Source organism: Apaloderma vittatum, unplaced genomic scaffold (assembly GCF_000703405.1).
Source record: "Apaloderma vittatum isolate BGI_N311 unplaced genomic scaffold, ASM70340v1 scaffold2442, whole genome shotgun sequence".
In the NCBI taxonomy this organism is placed as follows: domain Eukaryota; kingdom Metazoa; phylum Chordata; class Aves; order Trogoniformes; family Trogonidae; genus Apaloderma; species Apaloderma vittatum.
The window spans coordinates 48787-74038 of NW_009705092.1; the positions used below are offsets into that span (position 1 = coordinate 48787).

A 25252-nucleotide genomic window follows, 5' to 3' on the forward strand; every position below is an offset into this window, starting at 1 on the left:
TGCTGATCAATCCAGTTACAAGAGCCCACTGAATGTTGGAAGCTCTGTACACTTATCTGAGAAAGGCTGATAAACTTCTATATGTATATGGCTTTTACTTCCCCCCGGGACATTTTTCCTTGATGATATTCTGCTTCTGATTATCTGCCTACCCAAACATGCATATGCAGCAGGGGCCAGTACACAGGCAACTCTGCAGGAAGTTTACAGGAAGGGAACGAATGGTCAGTGTTTCATTGCACACTGGAAAATGTGTTCTTCTTACATCAATAAGAGAGTGCCTGCAGGGGACTTAACAGACATGCAGATCCACAGAGTGATTACCTCTCGCTGAGCTAAAGAGACGCCAACCTTAACATCTGTTTGCAGTTCCTTCTGTATTATCAAAGGCTTCTTCTGCAAACTTCATCACACAGTGTGGAAAGGATGGCTAACAAAACACACTCTGTTAGCTGAAGACACAGATCGCTGATCCTGTTATCTTAGGCAGAGGACTCTACAAAGAAACCACAGTACTTACCTTTACACAGGAGTAAATGACCGAAACAAACACCACTGTGGTCAGGATCAGGAAACAGGTCAGGTAAAATCCCAGCATAAACGTAGAGCTGAAACCAAGGAGATGTTGTGGTTTTTTTTTTTTAAATGCACACCATATGGAATAGCTACAGTTCTGCTCTTCAGAACATGACATTTGTACAAGCCAGGACAGTTAGGATAGCAGTAGGAGATACGAGGTGCCTTGAATGCCAACAGATACTCTGTCCAATTTCAAATTACTCATGCAGGCTGCAGAGCAGAGAACACCACATCTTTTACAGCAATCACCTTCCTGCCGGGGTGACAGCAGAGGGACTGAGAAGTATTTCATGTGCTAGAGGAGCTGATAGAACGATTTGTTACGGCAGGTCGGCCCCCGGTTGGCTGTGGGCAGGAGACCCCTGGGAAGGAAAGCGTGCAGAGCGCTGCAGCGCAGCCAAGCGGGAAGAGTCTCGAGGGAATAACCACTCGTCCCTGCCGTGCACGGGGAACATCTGTGCTGCACCATCCTCCGCGCCTTGCCTCGTGCGTGGGATGGGAGCAACGATGGCATAAGCAGAGTCGGGGAAAGCAGCCGTAGCCTGGTCAGCTTGAGAGGTTCCTGTTTCTCCCAACTCTGAAGTGCAAACAGGACCCCGGGGCCAACTTTGTGCTATGCATTCTCATCTGTTTTGATTTCAAAGATAGTCAACAACAATTTCTCGGCAATTGGTCTTAGTGTGACAGGATAGGCTCCCTCCCAGGAGTTAGCCTTTTTCATAATTTAAAGGAAGTATTCTTGCAACGCGGCATTGAGGCTGACCACACCAAAGCCAGCTGGTCCCTGTTTTCTCTTATGACTACTAAGATAACTGTACTTGCTAATTCACTGTTTGAGCCTTTGTGAAACTCATTAAAGCTATTCTGTGTTATCATCATAAATTATTACTGTCATTTTGTCTCTAGTTTCAGATTCAAATTCCATGTTGTGTCTCTCATGAAGCTCTGGTGGAGACAAACATACACCTGTGGTTTCAGTTGCTGCTTAACTCTTACCTTCAATAAAAGACCAAAACTATGCAGTTGAAATATAAGGAAAAACAAACCAAAAGCTGAAGGAAAGTATAACTGACCTGCAGTTAAAGCATGAAATTTATTTGCTCTTGAGCTAAATCATCTTTCAGACAGGCCAGGCTGCCTAAGGACACTTCAGAACTTACAAAAAAAATGAACGACCACCACCCTTATGGGCGGCATGGAAGGAGTCTGAGCAGCACGACATTTATACCACGCTCCCATAACAGATTGGCTCTGGCATAATACAAAGGAGTCAGCCATATGGTTGCCACAGATCAGAAACTGTCAAGTTGTCATTTAAATGTTAAACTGGGTTTTATGGAAACAGCTTAGTGGCTGCTTAGGGAGTTTGATGAACAACACAAAGGCTGGTAGAGGTGTGAAGTCACAGCAGTAACATCCAGAGTTCCAAAGTGTAAGCTCTTGCTAGAACAATTGCTCTCCAGTAACATTCTTGGACATAATTATCAATGCGTTAATTACTGGGAGGGATCTAGTTTCAATTTTGAGCCTCTTCCAGCTTTACTTCCTGTTTCCCCAAATCCATCTGTCTGTTTACACAGTGCATTTGTACTGATGTTATTTTGCTGATTCAATCTTTCTGTGAGCAGAAGTGAACATCATTTTTCCTGGGAGAGCGAATCACAGAACCCCAGGTTGGAAGGGACCTCAAGGATGACCTCAAACATCAGACTATGTGTTGTTTCTGTGACATCCCAAATATCTCATCTGAACACTACAAACCGATCTCTACTCTGGAAGGATCTGTGGTGTGAACAGAAGCAGAAAGCAGTTGTAATGGCATAAAGTAGTACTGGAGCTCTCTTTAAAGATTTTTTTATGTCTTCTTGTAATGAAGATGAACTTGAATCATTGTCAGAGCTTCTGTGATCTTGTTCTTCAGATTATAAATGAATAGCTCCAAATTTATTTCCAACATATCAGTGCTCAGTGAATGATATATTACTGCTACTAAACCAGAGCACAGGAAATACCAACACGCTTTAATCTTAAGGGATTTTTTTATGAACTCTTTGAGAAGAAATACCATGTCTGCAGAGCACACTGCTAGAAAGATCTAGTGGGTTACACTGTGCCTTTCAGACAAAGAATTTCACTGCAGAGCAGTGTGGCCCAAGAGCCCTGTGGCCCACAGCCTGGGGAAAGAAACGACTGCAACCCTTAAACCTGGAGTGAGCTACTCAAAGTTTAGGCATGTGGAGATCAACTCCCTCTCTGCCTTTCTTCTTGCACTGCTGAAGAATAAATGCATGAGAGATTATGCCTCATCTGTGAAGCAGACCCTGAGACCTCATTGCTCCACAGCAACGAGGCTGTGATGGGTTTTTCACCTCCCTGTCTCACTGTGTTCAGATACGAGGACAACCTAGCCTCATGTCGTGAGTGTGTACTATGCCTTAGTAGGCAATTCCACCTACTTAGTGATGTTTGTTTTCCACAGGCTTATAAATGTGCTGAACTGAATTTCCTAAAACAGAGGTAAATGGTAGGAGAAATCACACTGGGAAAACAGAAATCCTCACGTGCCAGTGAGGAGGTTTTAATCTGCACTAGGAATGAGTGAGAACAATAAGCACCACGCATCACTTGAGCATGAATTATTTAAGGCTTTTTATCTTCCCCTCGGTGCTGTGAATTCTCAAGAAGAAAGAACAAAGAAAAGTAGGCCAGAATAGAGAAGGGGAGCAGTTGGGAGCAAAAGGATGAAAAGGTACTCACTGTGGCACGATTATGACTTGAACAAAGCAGATGAAGAGGAAGACTAGGGAGGCACAAGCCACGTAGGCTCCGAACCTGTCATCCACCTGCTTGGAGTACTGCAAAAGATGCAGGCAGGGTTATGTTAGTGAGAAATCTGGCTGCCTGCCTTCTCTTCACAAAAAACTTCCTACTTGGCTTCCATTTAGGTCCTTGCAAAGCAGCGCTGGTAGGAAATGACTAATATTCCAAACTCCCCTTCTCCCTGGGCAAATTGTAAGGGCATGAACAGACCCAAAGGCCAGGGAACAAACCCCTACAAACCCCCACAGCTGGGTGGAGGGAGGATTTGCCATCTGCCCTTTTTTCCATGGGAAGTTTCCTCTGACAGGTTATGAATGTTGCTAATGAGAAAACCCTTGTATTTATGCAGACGGCTTGGCTCAGGCTAATGATAGTGTAAGGATGCTGCGGTTTTCACACAGTCACTCCTTCCAACTACTTGTCAACATATTGGTCACATGGGAGCTGCATCCGATTCCCAGGGATGCTTTATTTAGCTTGAAGCACAGTTCTCAGTACAGATGGTCTCAATATTTGAACCACAAAATAAAAGGTGCTCAGAACAGGTAAACTGCTAATTTCTCTAGCAATTTTCAGCTATAAAATTGAAGGAGAATGTATGGGAATAATTACGTGCTTGAGCTTTTACTGAGTCTCAAACTGAACAGCTGTAAATCCTGCTAAGGTCTGCTTTTGCAATAGGTTTTAATTCCTATCATTGAAAGACTGTTTCTAAACAAAATATAAAATAATTAGTGCAAACTTATTACTGAAGGTTTTTCCATTGAGTAATGAGTTTAACCTGAAGACCACTCAAGTATCTCAAGAACTGTGTTTGAATTTTAAAAAGACCCCGAAAAGCAACACAAAAAATTACTTTGACTTTCTTGGGGTGACTAAAAACGGCAGTTTATAGAGTATCCTTAATAATAGCACCCAGGTATCTCCGGACTTAACTGAATTTAACTTTGCAGCCATTTAGAGCCAATGTTGTCTCTATTATGTAGACAGAGAAACTGAAAAAACCTCTGCTTCACAATAGTGATACCTGAAACAAAATCAGGAAGCAATCAGGAGCCCTAGGTCTGTTACTCCCCTTTCTCACATTTGTGAGATAAACAATTTGTTGCTTAAAATGGACTTCCAAAAAATGACTAGAGTATGAATTGCATCCCAGTGAACCCTAGTAGTACACCTGGGTGACAAAGGCAGCAAAAAACCCTGCAGAGGTGATTCGGAGCTCAGGCAGGCTGAAGTGGGTTTCACCAGTGAGTTGAGGGAGATAAAAGGTGACTGCAGTCTCAGTTTGGATGTCTCAAAGTCAGAGAAATAGATCTGTCTTCTTCTGGATTCCCTTTACAGCTCATCATTACATATTCATGGGTGTCTGACAGAAATGGTTTGGTTTTCCTGCCCAGTGCTCCCTTAGATAGATGACTGCAACTTTCTAGCGACACATACATGAAGGTTTCCATGAAGAAGCATGTATTTTTTAAGATCACAACCCCACCTCCAATGCCTAAAATCTAGCTTTACCTGTCTATATAAAAGCTTGACCTTATGCAGGAGAATTAAAACTCATAACAAGTCTAACTGACACAAAGCAATGATTTTTAGACATTACCTTCTTCTCCAAGTCAGGCTCCCTGAATGTTAAGAGGAACTTGCGCACGTGCTCAGAGCGTAACCGATCGATACTTCTGGCATCGATGGCACGGCCCAGAAACTCATCCACTTCATCTTCAGGGTTCATACTTTCCTGTGTGTTCCTGAGGATGTCACAAAAAGGGAGCACAAGAGGACAAGATAATTTCCCCGTCTTCACCGTATGTTATCATGTCACTGTGTAACAAGCTGGAGGTTAACGGCAATTTGCTTATGACAGCTTCAAGTTGGAAAATGGATTATGAGCTGAGAGGAAAATGATAATGGCTCTAGAGCTCATTGCCAGTCCTGAGTCCACCAGTAAAAGGATCTGATTTACTTGCCCTTTTTGTCTATATTACATGCAGTCGTTTTCTTGCCTTGCAGTCTCTTTACTGTCCTTCATTGTCTAAACTCTGTCAGCAGTCTCCTTCCACTCATCCTCTGACTTACTCTTCCCTCCACTGCCATGCTGTCATAGCTGCCAGTGCCTGAGCTGACAACATTATTTGTGTAACTAGTCATGCTTCTTCCTTCCCAGTAATAACTTCTGTAAACATTTATGTGAAAATTTCCAAACTTGAACAATTCTCCATTTTTGAGAAAAAAATGCTCACAGAACAAACAGGTGAGGAAAAAAACTGTCCTGATACCCCACTGCCTCCCCTTCATACAGTTATTTATGAGTACAAAGCATAAACCAGAAAAAAATCTTCTGTTAACAAGACATTTATTTGACTCAAGGAAAGGTTGCGAAAGAAAAATATAGCAAAAGCAAAAAATATAAATTAGATTCTGCTTTCTAAATACGTGGAATAAGATTTCTCAGTTGCTTATAATCTTTAGTACTAGTATGTTTCTGATGCTCAGCTACAGCTTTAGAAAAATGAGGCTGATTTTCAAAAACTGTTAAAAAAAAATAACACAGAAAACTTAATTGCCCTGAGGCATTTTGCACTGAGGATCAGGAAACCTGAAGCACCTCCTGAAATCCTAGTTATTTTTAAAATCTAAGAGGATTTTAATGACTTGATGCTGTCACTTTAGTGGCCTGCTTTAAAACTAGCCATAGGCAGAAATTAAAAGATAATCCCTGTTGGTAGTAAAGTTATCCATGGGATATACCAACAGCTATCCATTGGAATATGCTCCCCCAGTTGCACTGAGGCATATTCCAGTGGATAACTATTTCTATGAGCAAACCCCATGGTGGTACAGAAACTTAAGGCTCATGTTGTGTGACCTTCACCTTAGGCTCTCCGGGGAAGAAATCCCGAGGTGTGACAAGCATGAGGAAAAGGTACACTGCTTTATTTTCTCAGGTTTATTTGTACTGCATAACAGTGCATAAGGCACACACGCTGTGTTGCGGTCAGTGGGCTGGCTCAGGTACCACTGTGCTGTAGAGCGGAGACGGTTCAAAGCAGCTTATAAACCAGAATGTGACCCTGTTTTAAAAGTTAGAAGTCCCTTTCCAAAAGAAAGGCTGCCCAAAAGGTTTCTGGAAAGCTGGACCAGATTTCAAGAAGACCTCTGTACTCCAACTCCAGCATGTACCTCTTGCTGGGAGAAAAATAAATCAGGTCGCCCTACTCATTTCCACTCCAACTCCCTTCGCCCCAGTGAGCGAGGTGAATGTGGCTATACCTCAGCTGGGTCATGATGACACACCACTGGCGTCTATTTACTAACCATACGGCAATTGCAAACCTAGTGTGTCTCAAAGTCTTTAGCCCATCTTAATATTTCAGCAGGGAAAAGAGTTTCTTTTAAAATTTATTTTTGGGCTCTAGAGTTATTTAATTCGTTGAACTTCACATACTGAACTTTGAAATTAAAAGTGGGTTTGTCTCTAGGAGGATAGGACATTTGATTTATTTCTAGAGGCTTCCTTAGAGGAAGAACCTCTCATTGAGCCTTTAAGATGCTCCTGATTTTCTCTCAGTCCTCACAATGTCTTCTGGACTCATAAAAATAAGCAAGGAAATCATTAGGCTTCATATTTACAGAATATCTTCCAAGATCCTGCGAGTTATTTACACAATTGAGTCATTCACATTTGGTCATTTCATACCACGTACAAGAGATGCAATATGTTTTCCTCTAGAACTAAAGCAAAAGAGTCAGTTCAGCACCTTGGCAAACCTCAGTTAAATTTCCAGTCTAAAAGCATCGCTCAGGAAGACATGAGGAGAAGAAGAAACTGCCTGCTCGGACTTTGGCCTTGGCTGCCTCCAGTTTTATACCAGGTCGTTATATTGCTGAGAGTATCTCCAATACAACAATAACTTCTGTGCTTGCAGATTGCGTAGAAACATCTGTGCAGGTTTTAAATTTCCTGGCTGGGATATTCGCAGTGAGGCAGCCACCTTCATGTAGTCTACACAGAAGCTTAGTCACCTTGCATATACCTAGCTGCCCAGGTGAATTTAACACCTAGTTTTACCCAAACTAAATTTCTGTACAGCAAGTTTGGGTACATTTGCATAAATATAATTTTAAATTGAAATATAAAATTTCCCTGTGCTAAGGAGTGCCCCGGAGGCAGTGCCTGTAAGTCAGAGCTGAGGTACGGCCATAGGCTAATAAAATTCATATGTGGAAATATATTGATAATATGGGAGGAGGGGGAACCCAAGGATTTCAGGTCAGTGCCAAGCCTCCAGAAACAGCCCTTAAAAGCACTGCTGAAATTTCTATAAATGCAGCCAATGGAAAAATGTTGCAAGGGACAGGAGCAACACGAACAGGGTTTGGAGCAACTTTTGCACTCTAATTGCAAATGTGAAAGCTAGCAATTAACCCAGAGATGCTGGCTTCAGAGTAATCAAAAAATATTCTGCTGATTTAATTACTCTGTGCAAATGAAGAGTGTGACCGCTGCCAAAACTACATGTGTGCTATAATTTTATATGCTTCATGCCTAGATCCAATAGCTAAATCTGCATTTAGGCATGTAAGTGATGAGTCCTGTTTTCAGAGCCATGTGATGCCTACGTCTTCCCTCGCTGTAAGAGAAAAGTATTGATGCTCAGTGTTTCTGCACATGAGGGCACTGGGCTTGACGTGGTTTAGGTATTTGACTTTAACCAGTAGCATCATGAACACTTTCTGCTAGAGATTTTTGTTTTGGCCAAATCTGTGCTCTTGAGTTGGTGCTGAAGACAAATGCAAAAAATCCTGCAATCTATGTAATAAGGTGGTGTCACACTGAATCAGCACTGTAAATACTCTGCCATTAGCTAATGACTGTAACAGCTCAAGTAGCCTTTTCAGACTATAGGATGGAGGAGGCTTCATGGTCCTTGGAGCAGTGGTGGAGAGGCTGTTCCTCACCCGCTGGGTCACTCCATTGTGGACCAACACCGAGGCAGCTGAATTTATGTTTTCTTGCACAAACTATGAGGAGAGGTGCTAGTTCATGAGGGATACTTAAAATTTCGGTATTCCTTAGAATTATTTTGTTGTAATCTGTTCGCACTTTTCTGTTCAAAGTGTATCTAACATCAGCTGAGTTCCCAGCAGCCACAAATGCAAGAAGAAACCTCAGTGACTCCCCTTAAACACCTCGTAGCATCAGTGAAGTGTCCCAGGGTGCACAGAGCTAAGTGTTACAAAAATCAGGTTTGCAGTGGGAAGAAATAATACTGAATATTGTAATCTTTAAACTTATCACTTCCCTTTACTTTTAGGGAGTCGCTCTCAAAGCTCAACCACCAAAAAGTGACTTTTCCCAAAGCTGGGTGCTTAGGGCCCACAGAAGCATTTAGTTGTCCCAGCTCATGGAGGTCTGACTGGCAGCCGGAGAAAGATGGTAAAAGAGCAAGAGCAATGTATTTTAGGCACCACTCTCCTCTGCTGTCACCTATCTTGCTCTGAGCAAGCTTAGAATTAACGCCATTCAGTAGGACTGAATGTGAAATTATTCCAAACACCTTCAGTACAGGAAACGCTTTTGTTATGTACAGCTGTAGGAGTTAAAAGAGTGAACACAGGTGGGTTTTTTCCTCCAAGAGCAATTTTTGAAAATACCACTCATGTTATTTGTTATTTTAACCATTTTTTAAAGTTCTAGATGAAAAAAAAATAAAAGCTGCTTTAATTTAGCTGTATTTTAAAGCACGAAAGTTTGAACTTATTTTTCAAATGCGGTTTCATTTCTGAGTTCATTTTTATATATAAATAATACTTAGCAATGAATAATAATATATACAAATAAGCTCAGAAACTATATATATTTTTCAATACATACCTAAATTTTTCTTATTCTAGATGGTCAACAGTTAGACTTTACAGGAAGATTTTGTTCTTGGGAAATATTCAAAGCACCAAATAGCAAAGAATATCAGGGGAAAGTGGAAGAGCAGCAAAAGCATTTTGATTACAAAAGCAAGTAAGAAGCACAGAAACGAATAAACGCTTTGAGGGCAGCAGCAGTTCTGCATGCAGATCAGTCAATCCCATGCCTGTGACTGGCTGGCCCTCCAGGAGAAACCTCTGGGGAGTCCAGGCATTTTTCTTGGCTGCTGGGCATTAATTTTTGTCTTTTTTTAATATGAGAAAAAGTTATCCCAAATGTGCAAACATAACAGTGTCTGACAGAAGTAAATTTGCTTACTTGTCCTTGGGGTCCTCAAAACCCTGAAAGAAAGGAAAAAGATACAAGAGTTAGGATACAGGCTGACTCTGAGAACACAAAGTATCCTACGAACAGCATTTCACAGAGGAGTTTTCAGAGCGCTGATCTGGTAGGTGTGGATGGATAACCTCACCCACCCACAGCAGTTCTTTGTGCTGCCCTGTCATCAGGCAGAGAGAGAGTTTTAGAAAAACCCATGCCTTCAGGTATAAATTTGTGGAAGCGAAGATCAGGGAAATGCTTCAGCTGACTGCTGGCATGCTTTATTTCACGTGCTTTCTTTTTTTTTTCAGTCACCTTTACAAATGATACAGTAGAAATAATGCTGATTTTATAACTGAGGATGTATGCCCCTTGAAATAAAATTCTGGATAACATAGGTCAACTACTGTGTTCAACATGGTTGCACCTCTTTAGGCTTGGCTAAGGGAGCTGGATGCATTTCTGTTTTCATCTCTTCCGGAGAAACCTCAAGGGATCTCCTTCCTTCTCCCCTCACTACACGCACACATGACACATTTTTCCTTGAAAAAAGATTTAATGAATTATTTATAATATATATAATAGCCAAAATGTTAACAACTCCTTCAGGGCCACCTGAACTGAGTAAGTATATGTATTTATGGGTGATTCACAGTTTAAGTGGCTAGAAGACCTCAGAGAAAAATATGCACAGAGGCATATTTTTTTAGGTTTAGCATTAACATAGCTAATGGACCAAATTGCATCAAACTGGCCACTTTGCATGGGCATAAGACAAAATCTGTCCTCAGGCTCCTTGGCTTAAATTTAACTGAAGTCAAGAAAAGTTGCATATTTGACAAGTAGGGTCAGATGCTCAGGCACAGAGTTTGTACCCTGTGTTCCAAAACATAAACCAAATGTAGCTGGGAGACAGTAAGAATTCCTTTTATTTTCCTCCCAGAGACCTCAGGCCAAAACTGCTCCAAGCACAGGAGGATGTTCCAGCTGCTGGACTTGCAGCCGCTACAAGTATGGGACCAGCAAACTGAGATCCATCCTGACTATAAAGCAATAAAAATCTTTGGGCAAAAGTCTTCCCACAGTCGCCTTGTCCAACACCATCAGAAGCAAGAACACTGACCAGATACTAAATGGGAGCAAATTTTGCCCTTGCCACTGGTTAGCAACATGGCGATATGGCGAGAGGCAGAAGTGAAGCCAACACTGTGTCCCTGAAACAGCATCAGCTTTGCATGAGGAAAAAAGTGGGGTTTGTCACTCAAGCCAACAGACAGGACCACAACTCACCAAGAACAACTTCCATTATTAAATACTCTGTTTCAGACCAAAACCACACTTCTAAATAGAAACTGCAACTCCAGCTTAATCCATCAGAAATTCAGATAAAGGAAGTCTCTCAGACCCATGTAACAACCACCAGTCGGAAGGAGGAGATAGTGGTATTGATTCAAAGTTAGCATATCCAGTTATCCAAGACAAAAAAAAAGGTACTTTTTGATTTTACATTAAAGAGTGATGAAGTGATCCTTCAACTTTTTTCTTGTGATGCTTTTTTTCTCCTTTACTTAATCATTTTACAGTTGTCAGGAATATCTGATTGATTTATTTATTTATCCTCTAAGCAATGCTACAACAAAGTGCCAAAACTGAAAGCTCACTGATTAGTCATGGAGACAAAATGCTCACTAATTTGTCTGGTGTCATAGTCAGTTAGGCTGAAAAAAAAAAGTAAATCAGCTGAACACAAATAGCTATAAGCCAAGAAATAAGGGGAGGGAACTGATGAGAAAACAACCAGTACTCGTTTATTAGATAGACATCAAGTTCACATTTTCAAGCTTAGCCACATGGGAACTGGATGACGGACTGCAGTGGCAGAGTCCTCTAAAATGGTCTGATTTTCACAGACAGCTGCGTAACCATTCCTCCTACTGAAACCCTGAAACTAAACATAGATCTCACACTCCCGTCTTCTAGGTGCACAAGTTCGAGGATACAGGCCAATCAGCTCCAGTTATCAAAACACCTCAGCAAGCATATCCTCAAAAAATTCTCCAATATTTCAAGCATGGAAAAATATAAAGGCTGCATATTTAACTGGACATGGAATTTGATTCTTTCCTGCTTCTTTGCCCCAGCAAAGCTATTTTAAGGAAAGTCTGTAAAATAATACAGAATCAATTGATCTAGCTTTTCAATTTAAAATACTAAATCGTGCTTGAAACTCTGGAAATTATTCATGCCAGTTGCTCAAATTAAATTGGTGTTTTAAAATTAAAAACTCAAAAAAGGCGTATTTCAGGTAAAGCAAAAAACTAAAAGATTAGTACATTTTCTATCCTGGATCTTCATTTAATGAGGCTATATATTTAAGGGTGACTTGAACTTTAATTAGGGAGGATCAGCTTAACATTAAATGTAGTAGGAACCTCTTTAAGTTAAGCAAATTAATTGATTCACTTTGAACATTCCCATTTCATATGAAAGATTCTTCAAGCAGAATTGCCTAAAATGGAATTGTTACGGAGAAAGGTCTGCAGGATTATTTTAGGAGAAAACCCCTCAAACACAGCTTCTTAAAAACAAGTCATTTATTACAGGAGATCTTTCTTATTTGCACTGAAAGACTGCCAGGATACAGAGCAAATATACCTCTAGGATCTGGCTTGACCAGAGATTTTCCTCCTTATCCATTAAAGCATTTGTCTCTCAATCACCTACCAAGAAGCCTTTTAAGTGGAAGAGATGATTGCACGCACAGGGTCACGCTGCTCACCCTGTTTTGAGCTGGGAGGGAAGTTTCCCCCTGGGTTTTTGTTAATGTGTTTTCACCTCCCCCTACTTCATGCCCATGCTCAGTCTGTTGAAAAATCTGCACTTACGTTATTTTCTTCCTCTTGCATGAGGTCTGGGCACTAACGACACATTGGTCTTTTATCTTGTCCACAGCTGGCAATTAGTTTAGTTTCTTTAGGACTCGGATGCTTTGCTCCAATTAAAGTCCTTTGGCTCAGCATAAGGCTGCTTGCAAGAACTGCAGTGCTCTGTGTTACACCCGCGACACACTAAGCACAATCAATCCTCCAGAAATCTGGTCTACATGGATTTGCCTTCATTCCTAAAGGCTGAATGATCTAGGATCATTCATAAAGGATCATAAAGGACATGATGTAATAGATAAATTTCCAAGCTCAAGAAGGAAAGTGAAATAATGGGGGCTGCTACTGCTGCGAGCATATCTATAAAGTCACTCTCCAGCCTTCCCGGTCTGACCTGTCTGTGCTCGCCGTGGGAGGCTGGGACCATACCCAATCTGTTGGGCTACAGAGCAGGTTTTGAGCTGCACAAAGATAGTCAAGATTGGCACTTCTGCACGTACATATACAGATATCTGAATGCCCCCCAAAAATAGCTGATAAAAATGAGGTACCTACCATTTAGGAGAGGAGTAAGGGGATAGGAAGAGAAACAGCCAATTCCTGGAGTTAAGTATATAAATCCCCTCTTGATTGCTTATGGATTTGTGCCCAGCAGACTGAGGCGGTGCCAGTGACTTTGTAGGGTGCTATAAAGAAAAGGCTGGGAATTGTCAGCAGGGACAAAAATGGCAGAAGTAGTGATGGCTACAAGAATCAGAGAGATAGGAGTTCACAGGAGTTCAAGAATAGCTCCATAATCATGATGATGAAGTAGCCCTTATTAAAGCCAAAACTCCTTTTCTCCAGAAGGGAACATAAGGCATGAGATAGGTCTTATGGCAGCGCAGTGCTAATGGACTGCTGCATATAGGACCTCATGCAATTTTTATTGAATCTCATTTTAAATATCCCCAATACTGGAGTTTTTCCCCTTACCCAGGAGACTGCATTATTCTGCAATCAGATTGCAGATGTAAAGGTAATAGCATTTAATAATTGCTCTGAGACTAAGACAGTTCTCTCTCTGACTTCAGGAATATTAACCCAAACTCAGCTCCCTTAAAGGCTCTAGTACCTACCAAAAAATAGCCCTGCTCTTTCTGCTTTTTCACATGAGATTCTTAAAAACCCATATTTTTTATGGCAGGTCAGGTGGCTCTGAATTTATACACACTTACTTTTAACGACCATCCTCAGTGGGAGTAGACATGTGCAGGAGGAAAAAAAAGGGAATGTTATATTACTGCATCTGTCCCCGAGGCTTACTATTTTACGGGGGATATTTTATGAATATCTATTGTGCTAAAAGCTCATATGACTGCCATCTCTCTGCTTGACTTCTAAATTAACTAAGCCCTTTTCTTTGAAGATTAAAACTGACTCCTTAAATAGAATGATAAAGTGATTGTCAAAGCCATGACAAGCTGACTGCTATACCATAATGCTTCAAATCAAGAACCATTAGAAGTAATAATTCTAACTTTGAGAACATTAGCTGCAATTATTAACATACTGTAAATATGCAAAGAAAAGTTAAATAGACTTCACAGCCTTTTAACTTTTCACTCCAAAAATAAGACAGTAGAGGGGCGGATGAGCTCTATGACCTTCTTAATGGCAACACGGGTGGGAAGCATGGATTCCACCTTAAAGACTTTACTGGCAACTCCAACAAAGATTGTAAGTGCAAACATGACAGAGAAACTGTTTTTTCTTGCCCTTTTTCATCTTTAGAACAACGATGAAATCGGGCTTACATGATGTTACAGCAGAAATTTAAAGAACGTTAGACGTAGGGACAAAATGAGCTTTGTAAGAGGTCGGGCCAAATTGCAAAGCAAAGGTGCTTCACGGAGACAGTAACCATGGAAAACAGAAAAGGCGAGTGACAGGCTGAGAGTGGATATAGTTAAAAACAAACTTGGTTTGGACCCACTGCAAAACTAACTATTCACATCTGTTTTCACCAATATTAACTATTCTGCCTTTCTCCCTGTGGTCAACAAGACAAGGCTGCGAAGATAGATGCTGTCAGGTGTAAAAGCAGAAACAAAATCGAAGGACTTCAAAGCACTCAAGCCAGAAATAACACAATTTCTACAGTAGAGTCCAGAAAGAGCTGGCACAGAAAATAGTAAGCCTCATAGGAAGGATATTTAACAAGCATCTAAGCACAGAACAACAAACTGGCAGAAAAACAGTTTATGAAACAGATTACACGATGAGCGTGTCTGCTGTACCTGGAGCACAGACTAACGAGCTCCAAAAAGGAAAGCTGAAGTGCTCCCTTCCTGCAGCCCACCCCACTTGATAAATAGACGTCCATTCCTGCGCGCGACTCACAGATGGTGAAACCCTCTATTTCATTCTACTCAAAATTATTTCATACACAGCCCCCAGCTGACAGACTAGACCTGGCCAAACCCATGAATTTATCTGGTCCACCAGATTTATATCTATAAAACATCAGTGGTTGCTTTTGAAATAGGTTTTCCCCCTTACTTTTAATTAGCTACTGGCTCTGAACTCACACCTCTAAGAAGAGCAGGTTGCTCATACTTCCCAGCTTTCTGTGAACTCTAAATACAAATTTCCTCAGTTCAAAGGTCACATTTTCAAGTTAAATGGGATATGGTTCTGTGCCTCACTTGTGAACAGTTACCCCAACTTGCAAAACAGAAGACGACATGAAGACAAGTAGTCCTAGAAATGCTCTGAATCAGTTCCTGGCTCTCTATTCACTGTCCTTTTATCTCTACACTCCAAACCATGATAAATGCAACAAACTTTTACAGCCACTGTTGTCAAATAGCCTTCTAATCAGATGCAGACAGACTGAACCCAAGTCTAATCAGCCTTAATTGAAATCACCACTGGTACTGGCTGGAGCGGCTCATCCTCTCTGAAAACCAGACCCAAACCTGCTAACCTACATCCTTTTGTCATTAAAGCTTACTGTTCATTTTAGGAAGCTTTGGAAATCATTCTAGTAAGTGTCACAACTTGACCTCTGGTGTCCACCCATGCAACACTACCACGAATGTCAGAGGAAATGTTTCTGTGGCTAAACAGGAACATACATCTTCCTTTTTTTAGGCTTAATTTAGTCCCACTCGCTTTTTAGTAGTGTCTCAAAACAAAACACTTTTTCCCACATGGCTACGACTTACTCTAGCAAAGGACATTGAATGGTGGAAAAATTATCAGTGCAAGACTTCCAAGCAAATATTAAACTGTACCTAAGCTTCACAAAAACAGCTGCACATCAGCTGTTGCATCTCACAGATTCTTATCCCTCTTTTAAAGAATTTAATCAAGGATGACTGGAAGCCCTGACCAACTAGAATAAAGGTTAGGTTTGCAGATAAGGACTCAAATGTGTATGAGACCTCTGACAATTTGAGTTTTATATGGCCCCCACTGATTTATATGAGATCACATGAAATGTGAATCAGTCAAATTCTCTTTTCAGAACCACCTAAGCAGTTCTGCAGCATAACTGCAGGATAGGATTCTACCTTTTGCTCTTTGTGAGCTATCTAAACTAAACTGGTTATGTAAAACCCAGACTAGACTAACAATTTCCTCCCAGGTCTACAGCAGTACATGAAGATTATAGCAGAAAGAATTGCTTGAAGGTTTCTCCCTGCTTGACTACAAGTTCAGGGGATTCTGCTTGCTACAACAGCAGCAAAAAAATTGTGGGTTAAATTCTTCTCCACTGGGTGCTCCTGTCCAGCTCCGCTGACGTCAGTGTTGATGTTACCAGATTTAGCAAATGATTGCTGGAAAAGAGGATAATGGTGACCCTCAGCTAAATGAAACCTGTAGAAGGGGTGCTGAACCCTCACTGCCTCATTCATGGAATTTAAGTGGTAGAGTTGGCACAGAACCAGCCATAGTGTCTGTTTCTCTGAGGCACCTGTTCCCCAAGTTTGATTTCCAAGTAACAAGAGAATCTATTGTAAGGGCATCGTGGAGGCATAAAGGGAGGAAGCAACTGTATTTGCAATGCAACATGCAGAGAATTGTTTGATTTAGGACAGTGTGAATAGGACAAAGAACTATATTTTATGGTTGAATGACCAGGCTTGTAGATGAGCATTGTTTCATTAGAAAGCAAACACCAAGCAACTAAATATCATGTAGAAGACTGCGCAGAGCTCTGAACAGTGCTGCAAGGAATCAAGCAGTGCCTACTTGTAAGAAGAGCTTCTTCACTGCACTGGCTATATCTAGGATGTATTTTTATAACTTTGCCTCACATTTTTAACATCTGCATGCACTCATATTTCTTACATATGTATGATCTGTGTTTGATTTTATTTTCGTTTTTACTTAGTAACTAACACTGATGTCACGCAAAATTTCATTGCAAATGAAAACCTTCATTATTTGTACTCAGACTCATGACAGAACCATGCTCAGGCTGAAAGCCATATTGCAGATCTTCAGGGTTTCCTCTTTCTGTTTCTAAACCTCCTAATGTTAAAACTTTCCAGCATCTGAAAAAAAAAAAAGGAAACCTGCCAGGTATCTACAACTGCGCTCAGTAATCATGTTAGTCACCTTGCCCACAGTTGATTATAAGGACTCAGAGGTACCTGTTTCTGAAGTAGACCTTCCCCAAAGCAAGTATCAGTGGAACAAGCTAAGTTGCTGTCACAATAGCCAGTGTAAATAAATATGATAGCTGTATGGCAACCTCAAGGTCATAGAATCATAGAACACCAGGTTGGAAGGGACTTCAGGGATCATCTGATTCAACCTTTCTTGGCAAAAGCATGGTCTAGATAAGATGGTCCAGCACCCTGTCCAGCTGAATTTTAAAAATGTTCAATGTTGGGGAATCCACCACTTCCCTGGGGAGGTTGTTCCACTGGCTTGATTGTTCTCATTGTGAACAATTTTCCTCTTGTGTCCAATTGGAATCTCTCCAGGAGTAACTTGTACCCATTATCCCTCATCTTATCCATCTGAGTCCTTGTAAAAAGGGAGCCTCCATCTTCTTTGTAGCCACTCTTTGAATACTGGAACAACATCCAAACTGGATGTGTTTTTTAGCTATGACCTTAATAATCCTGAGCAGCATAAAAGATTCAAGAGAATAATTTTTCATCTAGAATAGCTCTGTAATTTTGGAAGGTATCAACATTTGCTGGTTTTATAGCTGTTTACAACAAACCTATTTCAGTTTACACTCAACTACAATCCTCAAATTGTTTTTTTTTAAATGGTAGCTTTGTTTTGCTGATGAAAACTGAGACATGAGCATTATTTCCATAAGTCTAAAAGCCATCCATATTTATAAAAGCACCCTGAAATCTGTACTGGAAAAAGAAGAAGTATTTCTTAGTGGTTTATAAATATTGTTATAGCTATAAATACACCTGTACTTTCGAATGCTTTCAAGTTCGTTTATTTTCGAACTTTTTGCAATCAAAAACTGGACCAGGGAGACAGAAGGGAAGACAAGGCTGGTGTACAGAGGCTTGGGGGAATGCTGCTCCTTTGCGTACCTCATGAGCAGCATAAAGACCTGCATTTTCAGAGAGACACAGTCTCTGGTCCTGAACTGACTACTTTTGTTTAGGGAACAAGAAAGCATGCTGTAAAAAGCAGCAAAAATAGAAAGCAGCTGTGCTGCTCCTCTGTCATGCTCTGCCTCTTTTCATACTCTGTATACAGCCACAGAGCTGATCCTGTCCAGGCTTCTTTGCCTGCCCAGGGCCAGTGAGGCTCGCTAAAAAAAGCAGGACAAGGCTCTTTGCCTCCCATGTCACCTGTATCTGATCTTCCTCTGCTGCAAACTTACCAGTATTTTTAGGGGCAGCCATTGACCTGCGAGCCCAACTCAGCACAGTCTCCAGGACTGGCTTTCTCCGGGCAGTGGCTCCATCAGCTAACGTGGGGCAGTGTCAGCAATGGGCAACGCTGGTGCCTCCTGCTTGCTGCCTCACTGGAGGCTCTGCACAGCAAGAAAGGCCTCTGCTAAGCAATGGGAGGGGAAAAAGAAGGTTGATCTGGAAAGCAGACCCATGCATCAAGGAGATGGAGGGGCTCCTGGAAAGGATGGGATGAGCCAGCACAGTTGCAATCCCAGCTGACCTGGGCTCCAGTTAGCCAGGGTAGGACTAGGAAAATAGCTCCAGTTTCCCACAACATTTTTGCTTACTGCTGCATGGACATTTGTAGGATATTTTGTCTTATTTATATTTATGTGCAAGTGCCTGAATAAACTCCTGTGTGCCCAGGGGAAAAACTTCATCTAGGAGCATCGTGGGAAGTCAGCTGGACCCTGCAGAGGTTAAGCTTGAATACACAACCTGGGGAGAAGCAGACACCAAAGACCTCCCCATGTTGCCAGCCAGGCTGCCCTTCTACAGAAACCTTGCTGGATGCATTTGATGCCCCCAGACATGGTGATATGTTGAAATGTGAGGACGAAAGAAGAGAGAGGGAAAAAAGGAGTGTAAGGCTACCTTTGGTGCTAGTCCATCCCATCCAGGACTACTGCTAATATATCCCAAGGATAGATACAGCTACCAGAGGCAGCATTCAAAGGAAAGAAAAATGGCCAAAACAATTCTGTTTTCTAGTAAACATAACCGTTCCCTCCCAAAAATGCAATTCAAGGAACTTTAATATTCTCTTTCAGGGAATTGTAAGTAGCATCACAAAAAAAACCCCGTCTCTCTTTTTTTCTGGAAATGTGATTGTCTTCATACTGCAAAATGTTCTATTTGTGACAAAAACTTGTGTCCTTTATAAGCACCCATATTACTCACACAAATGTATTCAAATCTACATATCAATATAATGTAACTGCACATCACTGCAAGGTTACCTGGCTTCTGCCTGAAGACTATCTTGCAATTACTCTTCTAAACACCTGTTTTGAAATTAAAGGGCTGAGGAGCTCCAGGTTCTAAAGAGAAAGGCAATGCTGCACTGCCTGCCTTTGGCATAATACTTTGACTAATCAACCTTACACATTCATAGTTTCCAACAAAAAAGGCTACCTATAATTACATGCAAGAGGTCTGGGGGAAAGGTGGGTGATGTGGAACAAAGAGCACATTTTCAGGAGCTTTGAAAGCTGGTGCAGCTTACCGAGATCAATGACATGTCATCCCAGAGGAGCACTGAAACAAGCCTTTGTAGTTCTGCTCCCCTTTTGTCTGTCTGCATTTTGTATTTTTAAGCAGGCAATTTGCAGACAGTGCGCATGTGCGTGCAGCCAGGGTGCACTGTGCATGCCTTTAAACACACACAGCAGCCATGTACCACAATGCTAGAGATTACAGACAAATAAAGTACTGTGCAAAGCTGGGTGGTACAAAGAAATATATATTTAAATTAGAAGTTAACACAGAGAAAAAGAATTGAGACAGTAAATGGAGAAATTGTTCCTATGATCTAATCAATAAAATGTCCATCTAGCAGATATTAAAATGGTCTCTAGGCCATGCAGAGCAGCATGTTTTCATTTTCACTAATGCATCTCAAACATAAAGCAGTGGGAAATATTGTAAATAACAAATTTTTAAAAACCAGTCCCCAAGAACAACAAAACGTCTAGCTGAAAATAATACGTATGAATCAGGTTTAAAGTGGTTTTCAAGGAAGAGCTTGACGCATGCTACATCAGCCTCTCAGAAAAGAGCTTAATAAAAGAGTCAGTAGAGAAGCAGATTGAGTCGAAAAGATTTTCTGAGCTGCTGAATTAATAACAATGTAAATACCATTACAGGAAAAGTTTCAAGATAAGGAGAAAAAAAAAGGGAAAAAAAAAGAGAGGCTTTTCCTCCTACAAGTGAGGGGCAGTGAAGTTTTTACAACTCAGCTTGCTATTTCAATAAATAATTATGTTTTTCCAACTGAACAACCAGCTAGACACGGCAAACTGTAATTAACACCAAGAAGCATAATACCATTTGGCATGCTTACACCTTGTTTCTGAACAGGAGGCTGCAAGAACCCCTTAAAAGCTATTCAAAGAAACTTATAATTATGTGCTAGCGTGATTAGGCTCTTCTAATAATGTCATGTCTATTGAGCACACCCTATTGAACAGCCCACATAAAAAATGCACAGTTCCACTGATCTGTACGCTTATGTCAGAAGGGCTCATTTGGAGATCCGAGAAATGAAAGAAACATTACTATGGAGATTAAGAAATTTGGTTTAGCGCTGTAAAATAATATTATGATTGAGTAATATTAGCACCAACTATTAATAACTGCTCCAGCATTTCCCATTAGAAGACACCATATGTGGTTGCTTATAGCTATACTAAAATTCTTAAGCTGTGGGAGTGAATCTCGTGTTGAAAAGTTCTTTGAATACTTTAGGACTTTGGTGACCTGAAGAAGAACTTGGACTATGGGCAACGGTGGGCAACAAATAAACACTTTTGACTATGCCCGAAGGGTCAAAACAACATTAATAAGGTCACAGAGCAATCTGATTATGCCTGTAGTTACAGAGGTGCCAAATATTTTTATTGTTATTATAAAAAGGCATTATAATAGAAACTCCCTTTTCTTCATCTTTATTGCAGGACATAAAGATATAATCTACAACTTTATGTAAAATAAGCCATAAAAATACCCTCAGTCCAATTGCGTTGGTTAACTAGCTCCTGCCAATTTTAATTTAGAAGGACCTGAAAGGTATAAGCAAGAAATGAAGACGTCTGCTACCTTAGGCCAATTGATCCTTGTAATTGAGAATGTATTCTCAAGAGTTAAACACAGCAGCATGATTCCTGGGGACCCATGAGCATACGCGGGCACGTAGCTTATAGAAGGTGAACAGCACCTGGCTGTACAGAGGTGGGCTACCAAGCTCGTAAAGGATTTGGAGCATGTGCCATATGAGAGATCTGGGGCTGTTTAGCCTGGAGAAGATTGAGGGGAGACCTTATCACTCTACAACTACCTGAAGGGAAGGTGTAGCGAGGTGGGGGTTGGTCTGTTCTCCCTAGTGGTGAGTGGTAGGACAAGGGGAAATGGCCTTAAATTGCACCAAGGGAGGTTCAGGTTGGATATTAGGAAGAATTTCTTTACTGAGAGGATTGTCAGGCATTGGAAGAGCCTGCCCAGGGAGGTGGTTGAGTCACCATCCCTGGAGATGTGTAAGAGACCCGTAGATGTAGCGCTGAGGGTCATGGTTTAGCGGTGTTGATAGGGTTGGACAAAGGTTGGACTCAATGATCTTGAAGGTCTCTTCCAGTCGAAAATGTCCTATGATTCTATGTTACAATGCAAGCAGGAAACCTTTGCAGGTGCTGAAGCCCACAGGGATGTAGGACAAATTTATGTCAGCTGCTGGGTTTTTTTTGTAGATAATCACGTCTTCTCAAACAGCTTGGATGAGTTTTCAGAACGTGGGACAAGTCAGACAATAGAGTCTTCTTTGTGCTATTCAGCCTCCCTTCCCCTCTCAAACAACCTTGCACCTCATCTCACAATCACTCACCTCCAGATGTACCGATTATTTTTTCTGGAGTCAAAGCAGAATTTACCACCCCCATTTGGAAACCACCTTCGGGACTGCAAAAACCTTCAGATAGAGCAGGGAGGGATATATAATGCGGTATTAAGAAGAAAAGAAATTAAAGTCCATAAAGCAATGCATTACCATTCTCTTCATCTCCTTGGAGACCTGGTGAGCTCCAAGGTGGTTGTAAAATGGCCGGTCAACACCCCAGTGTGATGGGTTATGGCTGATGGAATTAGCCCGCTGACGGTTCATCTTGGCTATTGTGGCTTTCTCGTCTTTCTGAAATACAAACGAGAGAGAAATACAGAATAAATTTTGAAACATTTATGTGGCAGTCATTCACCAAACATCTCACTTCAGATTTCTTACTCCAGAAGCTGGCTTTGTGCCTTGAACTTTATGAAGTGGCCACTGATGAGGAGCAGCTCCAGTCCACTGTTTCTTTTCTTATTCTTTAGAACACCTGCCCCTAAGTCATGCCCACTATTTTAGTCTTTGCTTGATTTGAAAAACCACCATAATATAGGTAAATACAGGGAGGGTTCCAAAATAGGGTGTCTAGTTTCTTTTTTAGTAAATTGAGTAATTTCAGATAGGAAATTGCAATTTCAAGCTCAGGTACTTCATATAGGGTCCTCAAAAAAAAGACTGGTGCATCTGCAAGAGAAATGACATACAGAGCTATCTGGTTGAAGAAGAGGAGCCTTTAAGCTTCCTGAAGGTACAGGAATAAATGACACCTTTCTCTGTAGGTACATGCAAATAAATTTCCACACTTGCAAGACAATCTTTCCAGGAGAGCATGTAAATCTTGCAAACAACTGCATATCTGTTAAGGATAATGCTATTGCAGTGTGACAAAATAGTCTCCTCTACCCTAACGCAAATTGCAAATTTTATCATCAACACTAACTTTCCTGAAGTTTGGAATTCTTCAATTTTGTTATTAGAGCTGATTTTGAATCTTGGTTGTAACTTGAGCTTACTGTGAGGTTTGCATAGGGTCTGTCAGAAAGGTTTCACGGAAGCTTAATAGCAGTTACGAGAGTACAGAAGTGCAGCATATAACCAGGCTAAAGAGACTACTTAGTTCATTATTTTGAATATATTCTCTAACTAAAAAGACACGCAGGTTTCCATGTGGAATGTGTTCTGCAGAAAGATGGGAATTTATTGCACAAGGTCAAGCCCGTCAATCTTCTCTAAAAGGACTGCACTGAAGACCTGCTCAGTGAGGACTGTGCAGTTCACCTGTACTGACTCAGAAGAGGGGGCAATTATTACATCCTTGCTTAGAAGTGACAAACTCTGGAGAGCTTGAAAATTTGGACGGTAAGGATAGCTACAACTTGATTGCTTATTACTTGAGAGATTAAACTGCTGCTTTCACGAGATTACTGAAAATATTAGAAATAATAGTTAATTTTGGATTTCAGAAAGTGTTCAGACAAGTGAATAACTTAAAAAGAAAGCATCAGTTGCTTTAAACTCTAGAATTTTGGTTCAAGTGTTGTATGACAGTACAGGTAGGTCCACATCTTTTATTGCCTGGAGTCTGCTTTCCCAACCTATTTATTTTGATTCTCCACTACTCACTGTAACTTGTACCTGTCAGGAGTTTGCAAAATACCTGGTGTTATTTCCATGGTAACCAGAGAGTTAAATGTCAAGTATTACAGTGCTTTAAATTATCTTTCTTTTAAAAGAAATTATTATTTTTTTAAAAAAAGTCTGCTAAGATTCAGTGCTGGGGAAACCTGTCTGATTGACAAGCATGGGAACTCGTCACCTCTTTTCTTGCAAAGAAGAGACAGCTACGATGACAACATTTCCCATGAGACCACCAGCTCCCCACGCAGGCTCCAAGAGTTCTCGGGAACGTAGTGCTGCTGTAGGGCTGGGAACATGGTGCCCCTTGCGACAGGACCCTGTGCCGGCCACCCAGCTGGCCCCGTGACAGCAAGGAGCAGTGGTCACTGCAGCCCCAGGCTGCCACCAAAGATGCTTTTCCACCCAGCCGAGATGACAAGTGTAGGATCTCAAGGAAACTCAGAGGCAGCAAGCTTAAGGCAGCTGTCAGCTCCCCTGGGGTGTTTGCTGGGGAGAACCATACAGGCTCCCACACCGCACACCCCCAGGACAGCAAGAGCCCCCTGCATCCCCTCATCAAACCCACCCCTGTTTCATCCATCTCTTGGCATCAGCTGAATTTCACATGAGCAATCATGACAGAGCCACTGGATAACCTCCAGGAGAGCCACGTTTTAAATGTTTCTAAAAATACACTAATGTGATGCAACACTGATGTCCAGATTTGAGTTGAAGTTTTGTTTTTTAAAAGCCACGGCTCTTACGGTTTTTTTTTCAGTTATGCAATCTTTTTCATAGTTATGCTTCTTTCTTCTATGATGTGATGCCAGAAAACTGGTAGGAAAGTAGAGTTTCATCATCTCCAAGTAAATATTGTATTCAGTAATAGAAGTGTCACTGTCAATCCATTTTACTACAAGTTAGTGAAGGGTTTAAAACCAAAAGTGATCGAAAAACCCAGTTACTAAAACTAGTCTGGAGACCTATAAAAGCAAATCTATTACAAACGCCTTTAGATCAACAGATGATAAAAGATACATACGGCAGGCTTCCCTCTATGGGCTACTATATTTGGTTAGAATTTAAGAAAAGCTTTAATGCTAAAAATTCAAGCAGATATACTAAGCCCTCTCAGTCTGAGTAACCCTTCTACCTGCTGCTAGTGCTGGTGACTAGAGCATCACCTGACCAATGTGAAGGGAATAGAAGATCTCATACATGTTTATTGACACATCTGGGTTGAGTTACGGGTGGGACAAAGGGGTAAACATATACTTCTGAGATCGCTGGTGCCTATCCGTGAGGTCAGGCACTGTAAATTTTCCATGGCTACATGAACTCTGGCAGTATTTCTCCCCACCCGCTGTGGAAGGTTTCCACTGGATTGTGAACTATGTTTCAGCAATATTTTGAACAAGCATAGTGGATTTTTTGTTTCCAACGTTACTGTGCTACTATATTATCCTGGGCAATAGGATTGTTGTTAGCATCAATACTTATTAAAAATACTTTTAAAAAACATGATATTTTAAAAAGTTAAGCCAATTTATTTTCTGAAGAGTCACTTGTTCACTTGTGATGATAAGACTCG

The 25252-nt window shown here is 41.1% G+C and overlaps 1 protein-coding gene across 1 annotated transcript in view; it reads right to left on the reverse strand.

Annotated features, from left to right (window-relative positions):
• The window catches only part of ADCY5 (adenylate cyclase 5), an 89721-nt gene that overhangs the window by 22281 nt on the left and 42188 nt on the right, over positions 1–25252 (reverse strand). Inside the window, exons 7-11 of the mRNA XM_009865253.1 lie at positions 22210–22350; positions 9641–9663; positions 5003–5147; positions 3337–3434; positions 521–608 (exon numbers count right to left, since the gene is read on the reverse strand). Coding sequence (XP_009863555.1) covers positions 521–608; positions 3337–3434; positions 5003–5147; positions 9641–9663; positions 22210–22350 — 495 coding nt within the window. The remainder of the gene's footprint in view (positions 1–520; positions 609–3336; positions 3435–5002; positions 5148–9640; positions 9664–22209; positions 22351–25252) is intronic.